The following is a 21,576-nucleotide window of genomic DNA, read 5'->3' as shown; positions in this document are numbered from 1 at the left end:
CTAAACACAAAGTACAGCTGAGGCTGAGAGAACATATTTTAATGATGAGCTAGATGAAAATTTGGGGATCAACAAAGTTCTTAACATCCTTTATATGGGGGACATGAGTATCTGTACCATATTTAATTCTGGACTAAATTGGTGGACTGACCGACTGACCGACTTACCAACATTGCAATCCCTGTAGCTCTGGTAAAAAGGAACTGTGGATCATTACGAGCTCTTCAGTTTATAGAAATAATCAAACTTTGTTGGAAGTCGGATTTTTGGCTTTCACCTTAGCATGTGTTTATATGAGGTCATAGTAAGTATTTTACAATTTTTATTTATTTATATATTTTTATTTTTAGGTAAGAACAAATCCTACTGTATAAGCCTGTACTCTCCATTATATGACTCACACGGCTTATAGTTTATGTATCACACCACCTGAGAGATTGAATTTAGATGGCATTTTATTTAAAGGCTCTCTCACGAGAAACGCCTCTCAATTAATCTTCGGACTACAGCAAAAAGATGTCGTCTCACAGCGCGGATCTAATAAATCTTATGCTGCAGTTAGCCACTGATAATCAGACTCAGGTAGATTCTGTGTCACATCCTTGCTCTACAGCACCGTTGGCCTGATTTTACACAGTTTTCTGGATTAGCTGATAAAGTAGAGCCAGAGAAAATAATAACAAGTGCTGAAGATGACAAATATGAATGAAGACCAGCATGATATTGCTGTATTATATACACTTTTCAATTCAATTTGATGAATGTGTTTCAAGTCTGTAAAACAAGATTCATGAAACTGAGGAAATCAGCCAGATTTGTTGTAAAATTTCCCATTCTTCATTCTAGTGGCCATATTTCAATGCTAAAACTATACTGTCTGGGTGGCATGGCTGGTTGTTCACTCAGCAGTAAGACCTTAGAGTTAGGAGTTCTTTGGGTTGACCCTGACTCGGTTGGCTGGGGTCTTTCTGGGTTCATGTTATTTACCTTCAGGTGCCACAATTTACTCCTACAGTCCAGAGAAATATACTGAAGGTTGGCTGAAACTAGAAACTCTTAATTGCTGCAAGTGCATCAGTGTGAATGTGTTTGTCTGGGAGTGTGATGTGACCCTGAACAGGATTGGCAGTTTATTAAATAGATGAATAAATGGATGGATGGTGTGTGGGTGGCCATACAATGACAGGTCTGAACAATGTGACATATTTTTTGACCCATAGAGGTGCCACAGGACATGCTTTATGGATGACTGGTATTTTATCTAAAAATACTATAACTCTGTCTCCCCATAAGTTTCATATGGTGACCCCCAGCCCTTTATGTGGTGTTGTCCCCTTGTAAGCATTGTACATTTCAGCCTGATATAACAACATAGCTGATATTATCGGCCAATTTAAGCTTATCACAGATGTATCACATTGTGAAATGTTTTCCTCTAATATAGTATTAAAGTTTTTGAATAGTATTAATTAATAAATAATAATTTTTGAACATATGTGCCTATGGCAATGGCATTTGGTTTTTGTCTGTTCAGCTGAGAAACACAATGGGGCTGGACACATCCTGTTCCAAATGTTCAGCTTTAATGTTATTGTCATTATGTTGTTTTTTTCCTGAGGTTTTGTCTCGGCAGACACCCAAAGGACACTCATGAACTACTCAAAAAAAAAAACTGTCCATTTCTTATTATATATTTTGCCAAACATGTTACTGTGTGTTCCGAAAGAACATTTTAGTTGCGGTGCAACTGCATACAGAGTCAGAAGAAAGACATTTCAAATAAATGTGAAGACACATCTGCGTGAGTTTAAAATGTTTCAACTTGAGTGACCAATATTTACTTATTCTGGGGCATTGTGAAACTGCTTCATAGATGTACAGGGAGGAGAGGAGGACAATAACAGAAACAAGTGGAGCTTCTGGTGAGCACTTGCATAAATACAGTCAGTGTGGCCATTGTTGGCTAGCTTAACATTACAGCTAGTGTCTGTACAGATGGGGGCAAATAAACATGGACAGCAAAAAACGGTCCAGGAGTCAAATTTGTGCGAATGATGCAAGTTTCTTTGCTTTCTGTCTGAACACATCTTTAAGCTCATGATGTTATCGGCAGATGTTAGCATGAGGGCTTGTTTTTTCAGCATAGCTGTTGTTTCTATGACAACAATGACCATGCAGCGGAGGTTTTATGGATTTTTCACCACGGTTTATTCAACTCGATGAGTGGAAATAGTGTGGGGCTCATAGTGAGTGAAGGTGTAGAGGCCATTACAGACAGTGTTACTGTTGTTTGCACTCCTGTTAAAAATATAAGAAACCTTTTGACAAGTGATGTATAGTTCGTCAGGGGTGTATGAGGTGTCATCCCATATATGGTAACACACAGATATTGGCCAATATGTTGTTAGTTTGTTGACTCTCAATCACTGATAATGGTATCTGCCCCAGAAATCCAGTATTGCACATCCAGATCTGTAGTAGTTTGGAGGTTAGGGGCAAGGGTACCTTATCAGTATGCGCTGCAAGGTTACAGCACCACTCAACTCTCTGCCTAGTTCCTCACTTTCCAAGCTTCGTCTTGTGAATGGAAACTAGTTTTTCTCCCAACCAGGCGACCATGTGTTCAGCCATAGTGGGTCCACACATCTACTTGCAGCAAAAGGCTCCAAAGCTCCATACTACAAAGGTCTCTGGGTTGATACGGGGCCATCAATAATTAATTAGAAACACTTAAAGTTGCCCCCTTGTGGAGGCATCTCTTAGGCAAATAAGTAATTAGAGTGGTTGTCCCCCATGTAATTACAGCCCGAAGTCTGTGCCTCAGCTTCATTACCATATGAACATGTACAGTAAATCCCATGAACTGTGAAAAGTGGGTCCTCCCCACTAGTGGCTCAGGCTCATGTGCGCTACCAGCATTTGGGCAAGAAAAACAAGCCTGGGGGAAACCGAAGAGGGGAAGCAGTACAGTCTTTAAAGGGAGCAGAGGAGACTTTTCCTTGATTTGAGTCATTATACTGAGGGAGGATGAATAATATAGATATTGGCAAGGGCAAAATAACATCCTACACCTGGAGAGGATTAGTGTGTGATGTGAAGGCAGCCGTATTGTTGCGGATTGGGGATTTTTCTTGCATGACTAACAAGGTATCCTACCTCGTACTGCGTGATGAGACCGTTGGGCTCTATGGGCTCCTCCCACTTAAGGAAGATCATGTCGTCGAGCGGGGTGAAGGTCAGGGACTCTGGAGCGATGCCTCCAGGAACTGCAGCAGGAGAGAAAAACAACCTTCGCTGAAACAAACACTCAGCTCAGGTCTCAAGTTAATGGACTTGTGCACGGGCATACCAGGGGGTAAAACCACATTTGACAGAGTGAAAAGGGTGGAGAAGAGGGACCAGAAAGATGGAGCAGAAGGGAGGTGATGAAAGGAAACTGTGGACAGGCTCACTCCCAGCCCTCAGGATGAATTGAGATTCTGGCTTCTACTGTCTGATAACAGAGCACCGCGTCTTGGAGGATGACAGTCGATTTTTCTTCTTTAGCACCTTACTGACAGAAAAACAGCAAAGTAATCCAACCTGTGAACTGCCTGAGCACTTCTCTGCCTTTTTTTCGGCTTAATGAGATGCATCTGCTTAAAGGAGTACACCTACTTTTTTGGAGAACTGAAGTGCCACACAGTTTACTAAATTCTGACAATAAATAAGCATTCACATCGGCTTGTTGGCTCAGCTGCTCTGTGGTAAATAATATGTTACTAGGAGTGTTAAATAAGTTTTGTGCAGGGGAGTGAAAAGATGTTGCTCAAATTGGCTTTGAAGTGCCGTTGACTGTATGCCTGCCTCCATGGTAAGTGAAGTTCATGACAGACTGTGGATTAAAACTGTTTCTTACCTGAAAGGATTCCAAAATAAACCTGGCTACATCAATATTGTATGAATCATATGTGAGTGAATCATATTGCCATTATAAAACAAAGGAACACTCAGAAAGATACAGGAAATTACAGCTCAATCCAAATGTACTAAACTACGTTTGCACAATGTTCCTTTTCTGTTAAAGAAGCAAAAAAATTAAAAAAAAAAAAAAAAATTGGTTTGGGGTGGGGGGGGGGGGGGGGGGGGGGGGGGGGGGGGGGGGGGGTTTTTTTTTACACTTGTTTGGGGCCCCCCCCCCCCCCCCCCCTGGGGTTGGCGGGGTGGGGGGGGGGGGGGGTTTTTTTGTTTTTTTTTTTTTTTTTTTTTCCCCCCCCCCCCCCCCAATACGGGGTTGGGGTTTGAGGTTTTTTTTTTTTTTTTTTTTTTTTTTTTTTTTTTTTTTTTTTTTTTTTTTTTTTTTTTTTTTTATATATACATACACAAAAATATTATTCCTCTTAAATTTTAAATAAATTTTTTAAATAAAAAAAAAAAAAAAAAAAAAAAATTTTTTTTTAATTAAAAAAAATTTAAAAAATATTATTTTATTTTTTTTTTTTTTTTTTTTCTTCTTTTTTTTAAAATTTTTTTAATTTTTTTTTTTTTTTTTTTTATAAAATTTTTTAAAATTTTTTTTTTTTTTTTTTTTTTTTTTTTTTTTTTGTGTTTTTTTTTTTTAAAAATTTTTTTTCCCCTATTTTTTTTTTTTTAGCTGTAAACTGTATATGAGTATACTATGATTAAACACATCAATACTGGTCTTCAAATTGACATTATTACCAAATTTATGAAAATCTGCATTTTGTGGGTTAAAAATGCCCTCAACTGTTTTAAATCACACTTTACATTTTCAGACAAATGCAGAGATAGAGTCAACCGTTTGCATTTATATAAAGCAACAGTGTTAACGCGCTAAAAAAAAGTCTGTGTAACTGCTGTGCTCCTTTTCAAATATATGCTGTTCGACACACATCATACACAGCAGTTAAGGCAAATTTTTTTCTATTCTGGTGCAGTGCTTCAGACTTGTGCTTTAGACGGCTGCAGTAAACACCACCGGACTGCAATGTTTACCTTGATCCCACACTGACACAGTCAGACACACACACAGTTAGCCTCTCTGAGTCACAAGCTCAGGTACCACACAGAAACTTTAACAAACAACCGCCAATGTGCTTCGAGTGTCTGTAAAAGCTCCAGTGGACTCTCTCTTACAGCAGCTGCTCATTAGCTCTGACTAACAGCTCGCTGTTCCTGCTACACTGCTGTGGTCAGTCTGCTACTCACTCCGGTCTGTGGCGAGGCCACGCCCCCTAAAGTCACTGTCTTTTGCAGGTCTCTGATGCCGTTATTTAATTTGCTGAGAGAGAGGGAGCCAACAGAACTGATGGGTGTAGTTACACTTTAATAAAAAGAAAGGCCCAAACTGTGAAAATAAGACCTGAGTTGTTATAAACCCAGATTATCCGTATAAAGACAATACGGGCCTCAATATTTTCCAACCAGTCTTTTTCCAAAACAGCTTTCTTTTTTCTTGCTGTAAAGTGTACTTTTCTTGTTGTCTTGTATTTTGTTCGATTTCTATTTTGTGCTTTATTGTAGGGTACTTAACCTTAAAAATCTGCTGGGTGCTAGTTGCAAATTAGCTTCATGCTACTGTGGTACAGCAAAAACAATATGTGCAGTGCTTGAACATCATTGTAGGTTGTTATTGCAATGCAAAAAGAAAAAAGCATAAAAATGAATCACCTGTGACTTTTACTTCTCAAAAGTTAGCAGAGAGACCTCTTTGTTTGTAAGTTTGTTAACCTCAGAAGCTGAAGCTCAGTTAGGAAAACCACACGAGAAGAAAATCCTGCTGCATCCATGAATCCCTGACAGCAGAGACACAGTGTAAGCAAAGCGCTATAGCGGTGTTTGATTGTTGAGCCCAACAGAAAGCAGGCAGGAGGAAATGTCACCGGCTGCGGCTCAATTACTGTAGTTGTGAGGGTTGATGGCAGCTCTCCTTGTGACAGGGGGATTGGGGACTGTCATACTGTCAGACTAGCATTCAGTGGCTCAAAAGCAAAACTTTCCACTGGTGCTGACATTCAAAATATCAAGTAAAAGTGGGAAGAAAAAACAACCATGGCTTGTTTTTTTTTTGACATGTGTTTTAACTTGTCACTTCTAAACCAGTCAAATCTAATGAATAAAATTACTACACCATGCTACATCCTGCATGTTACTCCATTTATGTAAATTCACTTTGTCCTGCCTACAAGACAGCAATGTGCAGGTGGAGATAATTAAGAGCCCTGTTGGTTTTTCTCATATCTCCTCCGCTGCTTGGTATTTTTCAAGTGTTGCTGTAGAAACGAATGTAAAACAACATCTTTCTTTTTTGTTGTTGCATACAGTAAAGTTCATTTTAAAGGTGCAATAAAAAAAAATTGTGCCAATTTCATATCATATCTCACTCCCTCCACTGGGTCAAGAATATTCCTGAGTGGCATTCAATTACACTGAAAAGTCTTGCTTATTCTACATAACAATAAGTGTTTGACCTTCTGTACTTCCACTCTCTGGGAATTTGCATTAGAATATGCCTAATCTGCTGATGTACACAGGAAAATATTAATACAAAGATAAGCAAAATCATTTTACCATTTTGCTGCCGGCCACAGCACGGGCTGATTAATGTTCCACTGGTCTCCATTTAAAAGGCTGATCTTCCATTTAGTTACGCTGATCCAGCTTATTTTGTGAGTCAATATTTGTGTTTTTTCTGTGGTACTGGATGACTAAAGGCATGGATTTGTGTAAGCAGTGCACAATAATTATCTGAGCATGAAACAGTGTGCACAGAAAACTAGAAATTAAAGGAGATCTGATTCTGAGCAACTATGACAATAAAAAGTTTCAGTGCATACATAAAAAATAACCCTGTTTTCCATAATAATGCTGCAGTTGCACAGAGGTAGCAACTCCCTTATTCCAGCAAACCCTTGCATCTTTTGTCTAAGGATGAGAGGGTAAAATAAAACTGCCCACTCACTGTCTTCCTCTGTCTGGAAGGTGACCTCTCTGCTCTCCTTCTTGCCTTCGGGGTTGGCCAGTGCCAGTCGGACGTGGACCGAGCGGAAAGGCGGCAGGTCCCTCAGGGTGAAGTGAGACGTGTTACGGTCCACGGACAGGCACTCTCGGACGGTGGCGTTGTTCCCTCCGCTGCCCCCTGTTGGCATGGAGTAGCGGTAGCACAGGGACAAGGAGTAGGTGTGACAGCGGGTGAGGTTGTAGCCCAGAGGCTCCCACTGAAGGGCCAGCTGCCGGGGCTGGATCTCTGTAGCTGTCAGACCCCGCAAGGCACGCATGGGCTCTGAGAGGAAGCAGAAATTATGTCAATGCAGTGCAAACAGTGAGCTCATATTTACTAGCTTCTGCAAAGGATACCAAGGGAACCACAGAAGAAAAACAGTCAAACACTGACAGCATTTTGTTTCTACTACTCAAAACCAGAGATACATTTGGACTTTTGGTAACTGTATGAGTTTGCAAAAATGCACATTTTTCATAATTGACTCATTTCAGATAACCAATATAGCTGCTTATGTATATTCTAATTATAGCTTGTATATTTAATGTAGATTTCTTTTTAATTCAGTAAATTGAACACAATTTGTTTTTAATGGTTAACTTTACAAAATGATGTTGTGTTGTAATACAATTGCAACACTGCTTACTCAAAATTAAAGTTATACCACGTTATATATATTCCATTCATTTAAAGCAGATTGTGAGATGTGGTTGAAAGCCCAGAAAGAGCTAGTAAGGTGATTGATCCCAAGGTCAAGAATGAACTCAAGTCATTACAGTCTATGAGTTACATTATAACCTCACTTGGGGATAGAGCTGCAACGATTACTCGATTAGTCATTAACTATTGCCAACTACTTAGATAATCAATTGTTTTAATTTTAAACTAAATGTTATCTAAACTCTAATTGGCTATTTTCAGCTTTTTAAATGTGAATATCTCCTGGTTTCTTCAGTCCTCTTTTACAGTAAACTGAATATCTTTGGGGTTAGGCTTTGGGGCCATTTTACGAACAAAACAACTAATGAACGAACCGAGAAAAATGACAGGTTAACAATGAAAATAATTGTTAGTTGCAGCCATACTTTGGCACAGCAGAACAAGCTATAAACACCTTGTGATATTTTAAAATTGTTATGAGGAACGTTTTATCACACAGTTGCATTCATTAGCATTTATTTGTTTTCTGACCACACAACAAAAATAAGTAAAATATTCATTCTCCTTTTAGCTCTGTTTTGGTCTCTACCAACGCCACTGAAAACTCTCTTTACATGCAAAAGGCTCCGCTATGTTCACAAGCTAGTTACTAACTTTGTCTGCATTTAGGGAGGAAGGATACAGCAGGTTTTTCAGAGCCTGTTAAAGTAAGCTGCCTGAAGCTGCTAAGTAGGTTGATCAGAGTGGTTAGAGCGCACCAAGACAGTGAAGTCTCAGATTGTTAAATATATAATTCTCTTTGGTTTCATCTCTACAAGTGACACCTTTCACATTAAACATGTTTACTGAACACTTAAATTACCAGTCCCTCCAGAAAAATGCTATTATGCGATTGCATAATAGCATTTTTCGATGCATAATCAGCCAAAGTACGTTTACGTTACAGTAAGAGATTGCACTTTGTGCTTTGGAAGCACTTATTTTAACAGAAGATGTCTGTTAGGTATAGCTACCTCTGTAAAACAGGAAGCACACATTTTATTTTTTTATATTTTATTTATTCATTTTTACAGAAGTTGTAGTTGTTCCTTTTGTAAAGCTACAGAAGTTGTTTGACTCATCAATGTTTTGTAAGTTTGAGCCATGTGTTTATTAAGGTCTGAAATAAAACAAGATGAGAACTTAAATATTCCCAGCACTTTCTGTGATGTAGTATGCTTGCTTATCATATCATTGTCATTGTCATTATCATTATCATTCTCTTTTTCATCAAATCGCAAGTTCCCGCAATTTTTGCAAGTTCCCGCAATTTAATCGCATAAAATTGCATAAATATCCCGCATATTCCATCGCATCTTTTAAGAACGTGCCGCATAATCAAGGGTTTTTGCCCGCAACAATCAACACATAAATGTGATGCAAATTCCTTCACAGAAGTTGAGTGAGAGAGTTCCTGACTCACGAGATGGGATTTCCAAAAGTGAAGTAAGATGGAGCATGAGATTGATGGGCGGATTGGTGCTGCACTGCCTGTCAATTTAAATTTCAACCCTCTCTCCTGTGGTCCACAGACACAAGCCCTCAAAACTACTATCCTTTTCAGGGTACCTCACCATCATCCTGAGAGGCAGGGTGATCATGAGGATTTCTAGATAACCCGAAGGATTGTGCAGTAGAACCACTGTTCCTACGCTTTGAATGGAGCCTGTCGAGCTGGTTCAGACTTCTAATGAGGATGCCTCTTGAATTCTTCCTTGTGGAGGTATTCTGGGCATGTCCGATTGGGAGGAGGCCCAGGGGCTACACATCCCATCCAGCCCAAGAACATCTTGGGATCACCCAAGAGGACGTGACTGGGGAGAGACAGGTGCTGCCACTGGACATTGATGCAAAAGAAAATGGATGGATGAGTGGGATGGAAAACCACTGTCAGTTTATTTTTAGTTAGAGGGGACGATATGCTATTCTCTGTTGCAGCCCAATTTTGTGGTTTATGCTGACAAGACAACGGTATTTTTACCTAAAAACCTTTCCCAGTACAGCTTAAAAGAGGAATACTGATGGGGAAAAGGAGGCAGCAACAGTTGCAGCTGAATTTACAAGCTTGCACTACGAGGTTACAGAGGGGTGAATCAATGAAAAACATAAAACTGCCTGAAGTAGTAGCATACAACACAATATTCCGTATTCCCATCCCTCCAAACATGAATGAGATTCAGTAAGAGACCGGTGCTCGGCTCTGGCAGAGAATCAATTGTGAACGGCTGAAGCCTAATTAATGCTGTCATGTGTGAAAGCTGTGATTGCAGATCTCAATGTCCCTGTCATGCAAAATGTCCAGTTTCAAGCACACAGGGTTATTTCTGTCCAGTAGCCTGGCCAGAATCTTCAAGCGTACTGCTTAGACAACCAAGTGGAGGGCAATGCCTTCAGCCTGGCATGGACTGGCAGAGCAGAGCTGCAGACTGCTGGGGGGGCTGGACTGGGCAGCAATAGCTACAGCCCTGCTGTTTCACTAAACATAGATCAAAAGCTGCTGCGTGAATGAACGAAGCAATGTCAGGAGGGAGACATCAGTTCTGAGGGGACAGAGACGAGATGGGAAAATGTCCTTAGAGTCCTTGCTGATTTGAAAGATGTTTGCTCTTTCCCAAAAGGGTGAAGCAAGCAGAGTTTGGCTGAGTTGTGTCTGCACAGCCGACACTAATAAAAGCTAAAACATTTCCATGGCATCGTCAATCATACATTATACCTTTGAAAAATTGTATGATATCTGTCCATCAAAGGTGCACGAGAATTAGTTTCTTGGATGTCAAATTTTTTTAACAATATGATCTCTATATAGCCATCTAATCCTGCTAAAACCAGGTCTGCCACCAGAGGCCCACTGACTGGATGTGCAGTTGCCCAAGACACCATTACTCATCATTACAGCAGCACCGCAGCCAGCTCTGTCCTGTCCTCTCCGCCCGCCAGTCCTCCACCAGTCCTTCCCCAAACTGACATTCAGCTTGATTAGCCTAATCAGAGGGATTAGCCAGAGGCAGAGGGAGTGGAGGAGGGACAGAGAGGCCACAGAAGAGATGAGCAGGGGAAGAGAAAAAGATGAATGAGGGAGAGTCCCTATGGGTCTGCACATTTCATCTCATCCTCCTCATCTTTAACAGCTGCCTCGGTGAGCTGCCACTGAGGCCTGTCCCTCCTGCCAGGAGCTGTGTTGGAATTATGATGGACTATCAGTGCACACCCTGATACTTACCATTGAAACCACATGGGGTTTGGACTAGTGACATGCCTATGCCATTTGAGTTTCTGCAGGTATCTTAACCTTTTCAAAGTGTGGTAGGAGTAGAGGTTGGCCTTGCAAAAAAGATCAGAACTCTCAGTTGTTTTGGAAGTATTATTGCTATATGTGTCTATCCTTGACATGTAAACAGTAGTACAGAATCTTTAAAGGTTATATATACAAAATTCACTTCCCATTGGAAGTTGCACTAGAGCTCCAGCATCTCAGACCAAAACAATAGGACAGAAAAATAAAAACTCACCAAAACTGACTTTGTTAGTCTTTCCACAGGTTTTTCAACAGTCACCAACATTGGTTTGGTCAAAATCAACCCTTAATTCACATATTTAAATGGGAAAACAATTGTAAAAACGGCTGCAATGGCCACAGCATAAGCAAACATTAACCCTTGGGGAAAAACGCACCCGTCAAAGTACGTACAGTAATTATACTTTGCTTATCATAACATCATAACTTCAGGACAGAAACCAAATAAAACCCACCGAAACCGTCCTTGTTAGTCTTTTCCCTGTTTCAACAATAACCAACTCTGGTTTGGTTAAAATAAATCCTTAATTCACTAATGTAGATGATAAAAACAGCAGTTTCAGTCGATCTACTCAGCTTCACATGGAGCAGACATACAAACAAACCACAGAAAGGGCTGCGATAGCAACACAGGCAGAGGGATTTTAAATCTCATAAAACCTTTAATCTACCAGATAAATTCTACTTAATAAAAAGAGACAAAGACAAAGATTGAGGACCTAAAATTGGAACAATTATGTTGTAAGATACCAGCCAACATACCAGTGATTTGTTCAATTTCATGATAATTTAGTTGAACATCAGAAAAGAAATGACATATGATCTTGATTACAAAATATTTAATATTGAGGGAGTGGCAGGTTCAGCGGCTCAGAGCAGAGCAGATAGAGATGCTGCTGATATGGATGTTAATACTAAAGACACAGCCTAACACACATTTAAATGTCACCAAAAGAAAGAGAGGTTTAGTTGGAGCATGTAGTGATTTTACAGTCCATTGATGGTTAAGTTTAATGAACACAAACCAAAACTAACTATCAACTACGACGTTACAGGAATCAGCTATTGTGTTCATTAATAATAGACTAATTGCTTAATTCTTCTTTTTAATAATGGGTAGTAATATTTAATGTTGTTTCTTTTTCCACTTTTTGGAGTGGGTGTCCTCGACTGCACTGATGGTTTTACACTTGGTGGTTGACATTAAAAGTGATAGATAGATAGTACTTGCACGAAGAATTTAAAAAAGAACTTGAGAGAGAATTTCCAAACGTGCCTACTGTAAGACCTCCTCATATCTGGCCAGTCGCTGTGTGCAGTGAACATCAATGTAAGGTTTTTTATACGTGATCCTCTCCTTTATGGTGTTGAAAAGGGGGTTAGATGCTGTTAGATGATCTAACAAGGACCTCTGTTCTGAAAGCAATACTACCAATTTTCACCAGGAATTGGTCAAACTAAAGATTAGGCCAATTCAAACATGTTATTATTACATAAGAATTCTGCACATATTTGCAATAATCAAGAGACAGAAAGCATGACTGTTAAGGTAGGTATCGGCATTCATGCCCAGGTCGCTTATTTGTAGCATCTGAACTGGGCCTCTTTGTTGTTGGCCACCCTCAACAATGGCCCCATGGGATTGCAATCCTGTGCACCAGTAAGTATGAAATGTCACATTCAACGACTGTCCAAAAAGAGGAGTTGCTGTGCTAAAAGAAATGGCTCTGTGTGACACATTAGGGAGACAAATTCATCCAGAGTTTTGTGTCACAGGGCCTCTGCTGTCTGCTGCTTTCTCCCCGGGGATAAAGCTGCAGATCTGAGCAATGGGAGTTGACAGGAGGTGGGCGAGTGGAAGACACTGACGAGAGTGGATCAAAGAGTGTGGCAGGTGACAGGGGCGTCATGCTGTCTACTTGACAGAGTGGCGGGGTGCCTTTTTCACCCGGATGAGCAGCACTGCGGCTAAAACACAGATGAGAGCTAGCGAGAGGACCCTGTCCTCCGCTCGCACGACATGAGAACCTTAACGCTACACAAGCTCTTGAGTTAAACTTTCCTCTACAGCCGGGTTCAGACCAGCCATTAGCCCAAGGGTGTGGTGCTTCAACTGCGAATCTGCACACGTTATCTGTTGTTTTTACCACAATCCTTGTCTCGCATGTAAATGAATACAGACAAAAGCATACCTCCTCATATAAGAATATGTGTTTTTATTAGAGGTAAGTGTGTCGCAATGACGACAAACACACCTTCTGTTCTCAGTGGCTGCAGGCAAACTACAAGTTGTTAAGTGATGCAGCTCCCAGCTGGAACTCACAACTCAAGTGAATCTCTGAGAATCAGAGCGGGAACAGACTCTGAAAAGTGTTTTGTGCTGACACTTTAAATCTGTAATATGTAATATTTCCACATTAAAATGTCTAAAAATGACTAGACATATATTATATATTTTGTTCAATTGTGAACTTCCATCATCCCACATGTTTCCACCAATGTTCAAACCCAGAGAAATCTGTCATTTTATTTAGGTAATGGTGTGTTTCTATTGGTCGCCTGTTGCTATAACTACCAGGGATATGTTAGACACGTCAGACAGCGAGGAAGAAGTCTGAGTTTTGGACAATTGGTTGGACAAAACAAGCAATTAAAAATGTCACTATGGCGTTAGCTTTTATCACTAATTTCTGACATTGATAGACTAAACAATTCATTGATTAAAAGAATCAACAGATCAATCAGTTGTGAAAGTTATCATTAATGTCAGGGCAAATTCTGGGTATTTCTTAGAGGTAGGGCTTTATAGAGGCAAAAATGCTCTCAGTGATTGATTCCCAATATTAGCCTCCTCCTCTCATGTGTTTTTCACTGGGTTTTAATCTAAGCCCCGCCCAATGAGGTTTATCCCAACCAATGAGATCATGTCTTGTGCCGGAGCAGCTTTGTCTCTGTGTTTCTAACCAAGACTCTAAATTGCTTCATTGTCATAGAAGTGTAGATTTTAGTCTGATATAGTGCCTGATCCGACTCACCTGCACACTTTGTCCTGCTGATCAGAGGGGGACCAGGTGCTCCGGTGCCCCCTTCCCCGGGTCGGGTGAGCAGGACACTGATGCGGTATTCAGTGTCCGGCTCCAGATGCCACACCTTATATGTGAGTGAGCCCACACCGTGAGTCTCCGTCCACATGGACTGGCTGGCCCGGTACTGGATTTCCCGCCGAATGACCGGTCCATCCCCCACAATGGAGTTGGTGTTGAGCTGGATGATCAGATAGGTGGGCCCTGCCCGCAGGAGCTGGGGGGGAGCGATCGGTGTCGGGGGCACTGCAATAAAGAATGTCATTATGCTGTACATCTAAATATATACATTATTATATAATCCTGTTAGAATTAGTTTTTTTGATATTGTTTCTGATTGTTATTGCTTATAAAGAACAAAAAAATACAGATGATAATCTGCCCTCAAAAAAACACTCCAGCTGAAAAGAGCTGAGTCATGCTAGCAAAGGAGAAGTCAAGGATTTCTGTCACTGATTTTCTCTTTTTTGTTTTACAGTTTCAATAACATTATTTCTGCTCTGCTGGAGCATTGAGTCATAAAAATCTTTTAATCACATCATTGAGAGAGAGAGAGAGAAAGAGAGAGAAAGAGAGAGAGAGAGAGAGAGACAGAGAGAGAGAGAGAGACTCTTGAATGCTGTAAATTCTTAATTTTTACTCTAATGATGCTGAATAAGAGCTTATTTGCATGAATAATTGTATAACTAATTCTCTCCTAAAAAAACTCAGCCATGATGGATAATATGACCCTTATCAACCCACCGAACATCAAATTAATTAATCACATGAAAGTGTGCGTGCGTGTGTGTGTGTGTGTGTGTGTGAACGGAGAGAGGGTTGTTGACTGATGCAGTGGCTACACCTGCCTACAGAGCGTTTTATCTCGTGATTTATTAAAATAGGAAACAAGAGACATTGTGATTGCTTGTTGGTTTATTTAAAGGAGTGTAAGTTTCTGAGCTGGAGCCAGTGGTTAGCCTAGCTTAGCATTATGACTGGAAGCAGGGGGAAAGAGCTAGCCTGGTCCAAAGTTAAAAAATGCACCTCTAAGTTGACTGAGTTGTGTCTTATGTATTTCACCTGAATAGAAGAACTTTTGGGGGGGTTAAAGTGTTAGTTTATCTATATGCCCAATAATTCTGTGCAGATGTCATGTGCATTTTTAATGTAACTTGTCCAACACTAATAAAATGTTCCTAAATCTAGTGTACCTCTGACGATGAGTTCTCCAAAGTTGGAGACGGTGGCGCCCCTGGAGGACAGGGTGATGCAGCGGTAGAGGTCCTGCTCCCCACGTTGCGCCTCCACCTGGAAAGTTGCCATCAGCCGTTTATGGCTCAACCGAGACAGCAGGGGAGTGTCCAGCACCACACCATTTCTCCGCTGACAGCCAGACAAAGACCACACAGAGAGAAATCAGCAATGAGCACCACAACCCAACCACACGTTTACCTGAAGTCTATTCAAGTGATTAGACATGGCTGAGAGGCACACAGGAGGACAAAGGAGGGTTGAAATTAGCTGCATGGGATGGCGAGATAATAAATACGTGATAAATGTCACCAGTAACAACAGTGTTTTTGCTCGCGAGGCTGGTGACACAGGCCTCCCGGGCTGCTGTTTCCAGCACAGGGAACTCAAGCTGACATCTCCTCATCTCTCGCCACGCTAATGTGTCAGCGCTCCAGGCACACTGGCAATTGGCTCAACCAGTGGAACAGGAAATCAGAGGCCAACACTCGCAATGAGCTGTTCCAGGTGCGTGCTGCAATATATGCAGCTCTCTCACAGAATAAGCAGATTATTATGTAAACTGTCCCCAGCTCACGCTTTTTACAAGTAAGTGGCTTTGACATCTGCATGTTTTGAATTGGTTTAGGGGGATAGGGGGAAAAGAAGCACTGTTAGAAAATATGAAATTAGATGTACAGTGGCTGGGTGCTACTGCCTAAAGCTACACATTATAACTAATTTTAACTTTAGCTTTGGTACCAATATAATCCATCTCTTCTTTTATAAAAGCTCCATGGACTTTTTAAATTAGTTTGCTACTTGTTTTGTTTTCAACACTTGGTTTGAACTTGGTTCTTTGGAGAGCCGCAAGCACATTTTGGATTTTTAACATTAAACGTCCACATCCACCTGCGGCCTTTTAAATAAATGTCTGCATTTGCTAAGTCTGCCTTCATTCCTCCCTGGCAGCGAGCCCCGCAACATATCGTAATTAAGAGTTGGTGTAATAACTAATTCAGTCTTTGGACTCAGAACACGTTGATGTTAAAGATGTAAATAGCATCTGAGACAGCCGTCTGCAATTTGGGCCAGAGGACAGCGGAGGAGATATGATGCTAATTGATTAGGAAACATTATGCTAACAATTTTCTTGGAATACCTAAATAGAAGAAAGAGCGGAGGAGAGCAGCCGCAGACTGGCCCAGAGAGGACCTGCACAGAGCCAGGGAGATCAAAGAGAACGCAGCAATTAGCAGAGTCAGTGTTGATGATCAAACGGGCCCTGAACAACAAATGGAGGAACAGAAGGAAGTAATGGTTTGTGATATATCTCTATTTTCTGCTGTTACTGGGTTTTTTTTTTTCTAATGAGAAAAGTAGGAAGGAGCTGAAGTGAGTGTTGGCTTAGGCAGAGAGGTTCACTGCAGCATACTGTCAAATTACAAAAGACAAGCCGCGCATTGTTTGTTTGATTGTTGTTGCATCCTCTGCGTGTGTGCGTGCTTAGAAGTGTGTTTGCGTAGCGCCGCCAACAAAGTCGCAAACTCTGAAACTGATAAAAAAAATGGCTCTTTCACATGCCGATGATCTTCAAAGGCTTCAATTCAGAGAAGAGAGAGGGGTGGGGTGGGGGAAACACAAGGGATGGATCACCAAGTATACTGAGATCTCATTTGCAAAGCGCCTTCTCCCTGCTGCCATCATTTTCAAAAGCACTTAGATGTGCAGGCTTCAAGGCCAGAGGAAGAGTGGAGGCATTCAGGGATTGATTTTTGAAGACTAATATTAGCTCATATTCAAACTAAGAAAATTGAAAACTATTTTCAGTTGGTGCATGAGAGAAATGACTTTAGGGGCTTTGGTAAACTAAATGCCATCACAATCAAAAAGCTACAAAAGCGGAGGCACAAACTTTAATAATCTTCCAAACCCTCGAATGACTCATTTCCCCACAACAACACAACCATTAAAAGACAAACGCAGAGCCACAAACCTACTGCATTATTTAACATGATCAAATTACAATATTATTACTGGTATTATGCTGATGGTTAAGATAATGGCTTCCATTTCTTTTAATAACTACCATACAGTTCGTTGCAAGGTCAGAGTTGGTGACTCCAGCTCTTTGTTATCAGGCAACTCCATTTGTGGAGTTTAACAGAGATTCAGTGTCGTACTTCCACAGATTTGGGGAACTTGTGGGGGACAGATTTAAAAGAAAAAAATATAAATAAATATATATATTTTTTTTTATATAAGTATATCTATATATAATATATATATTTCTTTTCTCAGTATTCAATTAAATTTTTTTCCTCCTTTTGGTATATTTGGTACTGAGGTAATCCAAAATGGAGGGAAAGCAATCTATTTCAATCTGTTAGGATTAGGTTACTCACTACATTTTTGAACAGTTTAATTAGTGGTTGTATCAGACATCTTTAAAGTAACCCTCCCAACCCAAATACATCAAATCACGTTCACGTTCTTACACCCACAATGCAACTAATGCATCTTTTCATTAAACCCTCAAAGCCTCCTGGCTTTTAATTTAAATATTGTTGTGTCCAAGATCAACATATGTAACTTATGTCACCTCAATAATTATTTCAGACTTGACAAAACTCCCTCAGAGCCTCTGGTCAAGTTTCCATCCAAATGCAATGCATTTTAACTAAGTTTCCAGAAAATCTGCAAATGAATGCATGTTTCCATCCATTACTGGAGTTGGTTCTTTGAGATAAACAGCTGGTGGCGCCAATTCTCCAGTCAGTTGGCATTAAATCATCACAGAGGAAGAGGGCATGACGAGATGATGCAATTAAAAGGGCTCCAGTCCAGTGGATAACATGAGGGAAATATGGCATTTCTCTGTTTAATGTTTGAGGAACATGACAGTCACATGCTTCATGTAAGTCTGTTTCTATTGCACATTTGTCACATGTTTTAATCTATATACCAAGTTCTCAACCACAGCCACATGTAAAATAATTTTGCTATTTGTTTATTTCAAGTTTTTGGTGTTTAATGTGTAAATTAAGAATGCGCATGTAAACAGACGGATGGAAACATACAAAGAGAAGACACTAAAGAACTGTTTCACTGGCTGAGTAGTCCTCTTCATGATCAGCAATGGGACCACTGATGAGGAAAGAAATTAGCGTTGGGTGTGGCAATTGCTCGTTTTATCTGGTGTGGTGTATCATAGTGGGAGATAACACCTGGGATCCTTAGTCCTTGTTAGCACCTTCTACATGATGTTTATCCCAACACACAGTGCTCTGGGAGCCAATCAGTCTCTCTCAGTCAGAGCTATTGCTTGTTTAAATGCTGTTAATCATCACTTAACAATTACGGTAGACTAAAGCTTTTATGAAAATGTTTTTATTTCATACACGCTGACAAATATTTTAAAGGGTTTCAAATAAACTACAGATTCTATTTCTTCCATACCACTTCACTATCCGGGTTTTGACGATGTTTTGGGATATCTGCAACTGAGACCTCTGACCAGAATTATTCTCTACAAAAAGTGTTCACAGCGAGGTCTGTGGATTATCCTCACCGGGCAGGAACAATGATTTAAAGACACACGTTGCTATTGAGTTTGGGAACTTGGAGATCAAGTTTCCAATTGTACCACTCATCACATGGTATTTACCATTTTGTTAGTTCTTCAATAACTACTTGCTGTAAAGACACTTCAAGAGTGAACATGCAACACCTGACCATACCACAAGTTCAACTCCATAAAGTTTTGGGCAGTACTTTAAGATGATGCCATTTCAAGGTGTCAAGTTGGAGGAGGAGACACCAGTTCTTTACTGTCTCTCAATATAAAGACAGCACCTGAAGTTGCACCCAACAGCATTTCACTGGGCTCCATTTCTCGCTCTGAGGCGAGGGCTCAAATTCAATCTCAGCAACAGCCAAGTTTCATTGAGCATGACATGGAACAGTCACGGTCACGTGACACAGCCACAGTATGAAAAGCTCATGTAAACAGCAGCCTGAATAAGACTTTAATGGGAATATGGCCAGCAGCCGCCCACACATGTAACCTGTTCTGGATAAGACTGTCAGCTTTATCCTTAGTGTTGCTTCTTCTTCCTATAATCTCCAATCCCATTCTATTATCCAGGTGCTGAGATGTTAAGCAAAAGATAATAAAAAAAACAACTTGTTCTCACCTCCAGGAGGAAGGGCTCAATCTCGGAAACTTTGCCCGTAGCGACACACTGGAATGAGGCATTCTGCCCGGCGTTCACCTCTACGTCACCCAGCCGAGAGAAATGAGGCACCTTGTCTGTGGAAAGAGGACACGCAAGACACACACAGACACGGTGATGAAAGTGGCACATCTGGAGCCGAGCATCACTGTCTAAATATATTAAACACACAGATGTGAACTGTAATTTATTCAGAGCCCGGAAAATAACTACACACACGGCCTAGATACGTACAACCTCACAAACATGAATGCATACACATGCTGTAGCACATAAAAAGTCATGTATAATGAACATGTGAACATACGGTACACACATACCCTGCAAAAATATTCTTCAATACAAGTCATTAAACCTTTAATGAATTCCTTTATCACTTAAAAACAAACCTGTTTTGGAAGTTGAGTCATCCCCATTAACAGAAGTTTCCACGTGTATTAAGAGAATACAGATCATAAGGCTGCATATGAGACTAAACAACATTTTGGAGATTACACCCATCCATCCACACATAGCCATTCTCCATCTCTCTGTGACAGAGATGCAGTTGCCTGCGATCACACAGAGACATTGTTTTTCTCCACCAACAAATACTGTACTCTCCCAGCATTGATCAGAAATCTTCTGAATCTAGAGTCTGAATTACTTATAAACCCCATGGAGAACACAAGTGAATCCTTTTCTGTTCTATTTCTATGCCAGCTAAAGAATACTGCATCATAAATTTAAACTAATAAGAAATAGCTAAAGCTGCGATGTAAAACAGGTCTAATTTTACCAAATGACTAATGAACACTGCTATTTGCATTCTTAGATAAAGACGTGCATAAGGAATGTGTATGTTGAAATGTATTGTGTTTATCAAATGATGTACACTACAGTTAGTCATACCACTCTCAATAAACACAAACAGCATTACATTTGTGTAACACAATGTGTGTAACAACATATGGTAGCCCACAGAGTGGTAATACATCCACATCGTGGCCATTTCAAGTGTCCTGTGGAGTTTTCTTGTAAACAAACATATTTAAATTGACATTAAAACACATTTTATCCCAACAAGGTCTAACAAACAGGTTGATGGATTTTCTCGCTAGCCAGTAGTCTTCTTCTTCTGGCACCTTACTACAATTCATAGTGCATTACCACCACCAAATGTCAATCAGTGGAATAGCATGAAACAGTCAAAAAAAATAGTTTTGAGTGGAAACACTGTAATCAAATGCATCATCAACAGAGGGCGCTACACAATGCACAATGACACACCCACTTTGGTTGCCAAGGAACACCTGCTATTTTTTGGTTCACGAGAAAAATTTGGGCCAAACCAAATTTTGAACGGTTCAGACCTAAGTGCTTGAACCGGAATGTACCCGGTTCCCTATTGGTCAGAAAGCTCCAAAATAGAGCAGACATTTTAACTTCTCATAGTAAGACAGGCACAGGTGTTCGCAATGATTCTGCCAGGACCAGGACCCTGAAACTGAAGTAGTTAAATGGAATTCAGCCATTATTAATTGTATTATTTATATCTGTGCCTCCCACTGTGACATGTCAAAATATCTCTATTGACTATTTTGAAGTGGTAATTTCACTAATGGCGTGCTTGGCTATATGTCAAGCTCAAAAATTCATTACTCAGACTAAAGTATTGTGGTCTTTCCCGTATCTAACAATTGGAATATCAAAACATTTCTAACCATCCAACATTGGCATTAAGTTAAAAGCTGGCACAGTGTATCATAAACTACATCCAAAATGATTCTCTCACTCTTTCACATTACCATAGCATTACGTACAAATAAGACAACATAAACTGTTGTGTTAACTGACTAAAGAAAAAAAGTTTTGAAGAGTATATAAGGTTACTTTTGGACAACAGTATTTGTATTGTTTTGTATATAGCTAATATAACTAAATTTGACAGTTTTCATGCCAAACACTGCATAGTTCCTGTTTCTTGCCCAATTTAATTTTTTGGATGTCTGAGCCAGTATTATATTATAGCTAGCACTCACAGCAACTGATGTCTTGTTGAAAGACGGTTAA

The 21,576-nt window shown here is 40.2% G+C and overlaps 1 protein-coding gene across 10 annotated transcripts in view; it reads right to left on the bottom strand.

Moving 5' to 3' along the window:
- The window catches only part of ptprua (protein tyrosine phosphatase receptor type Ua), a 194,093-nt gene that overhangs the window by 60,047 nt on the left and 112,470 nt on the right, over positions 1–21,576 (bottom strand). For all 10 annotated transcript variants that reach the window (XM_051390539.1, XM_051390540.1, XM_051390541.1 and 7 more), the window contains exons 5-9: positions 19,486–19,601; positions 15,271–15,442; positions 14,030–14,323; positions 6,962–7,282; positions 3,157–3,266 (exon numbers count right to left, since the gene is read on the bottom strand). In XM_051390539.1, the coding sequence (XP_051246499.1) occupies positions 3,157–3,266; positions 6,962–7,282; positions 14,030–14,323; positions 15,271–15,442; positions 19,486–19,601 (1,013 nt within the window). The remainder of the gene's footprint in view (positions 1–3,156; positions 3,267–6,961; positions 7,283–14,029; positions 14,324–15,270; positions 15,443–19,485; positions 19,602–21,576) is intronic.

The sequence above is a fragment of the Dicentrarchus labrax genome, unplaced genomic scaffold, assembly GCF_905237075.1.
Source record: "Dicentrarchus labrax unplaced genomic scaffold, dlabrax2021, whole genome shotgun sequence".
NCBI classification, from domain to species: Eukaryota; Metazoa; Chordata; class Actinopteri; family Moronidae; genus Dicentrarchus; species Dicentrarchus labrax.
The sequence above is the reverse complement of the archived record's forward strand: the minus strand, read 5'-3'. Positions and strand labels throughout refer to the sequence as shown.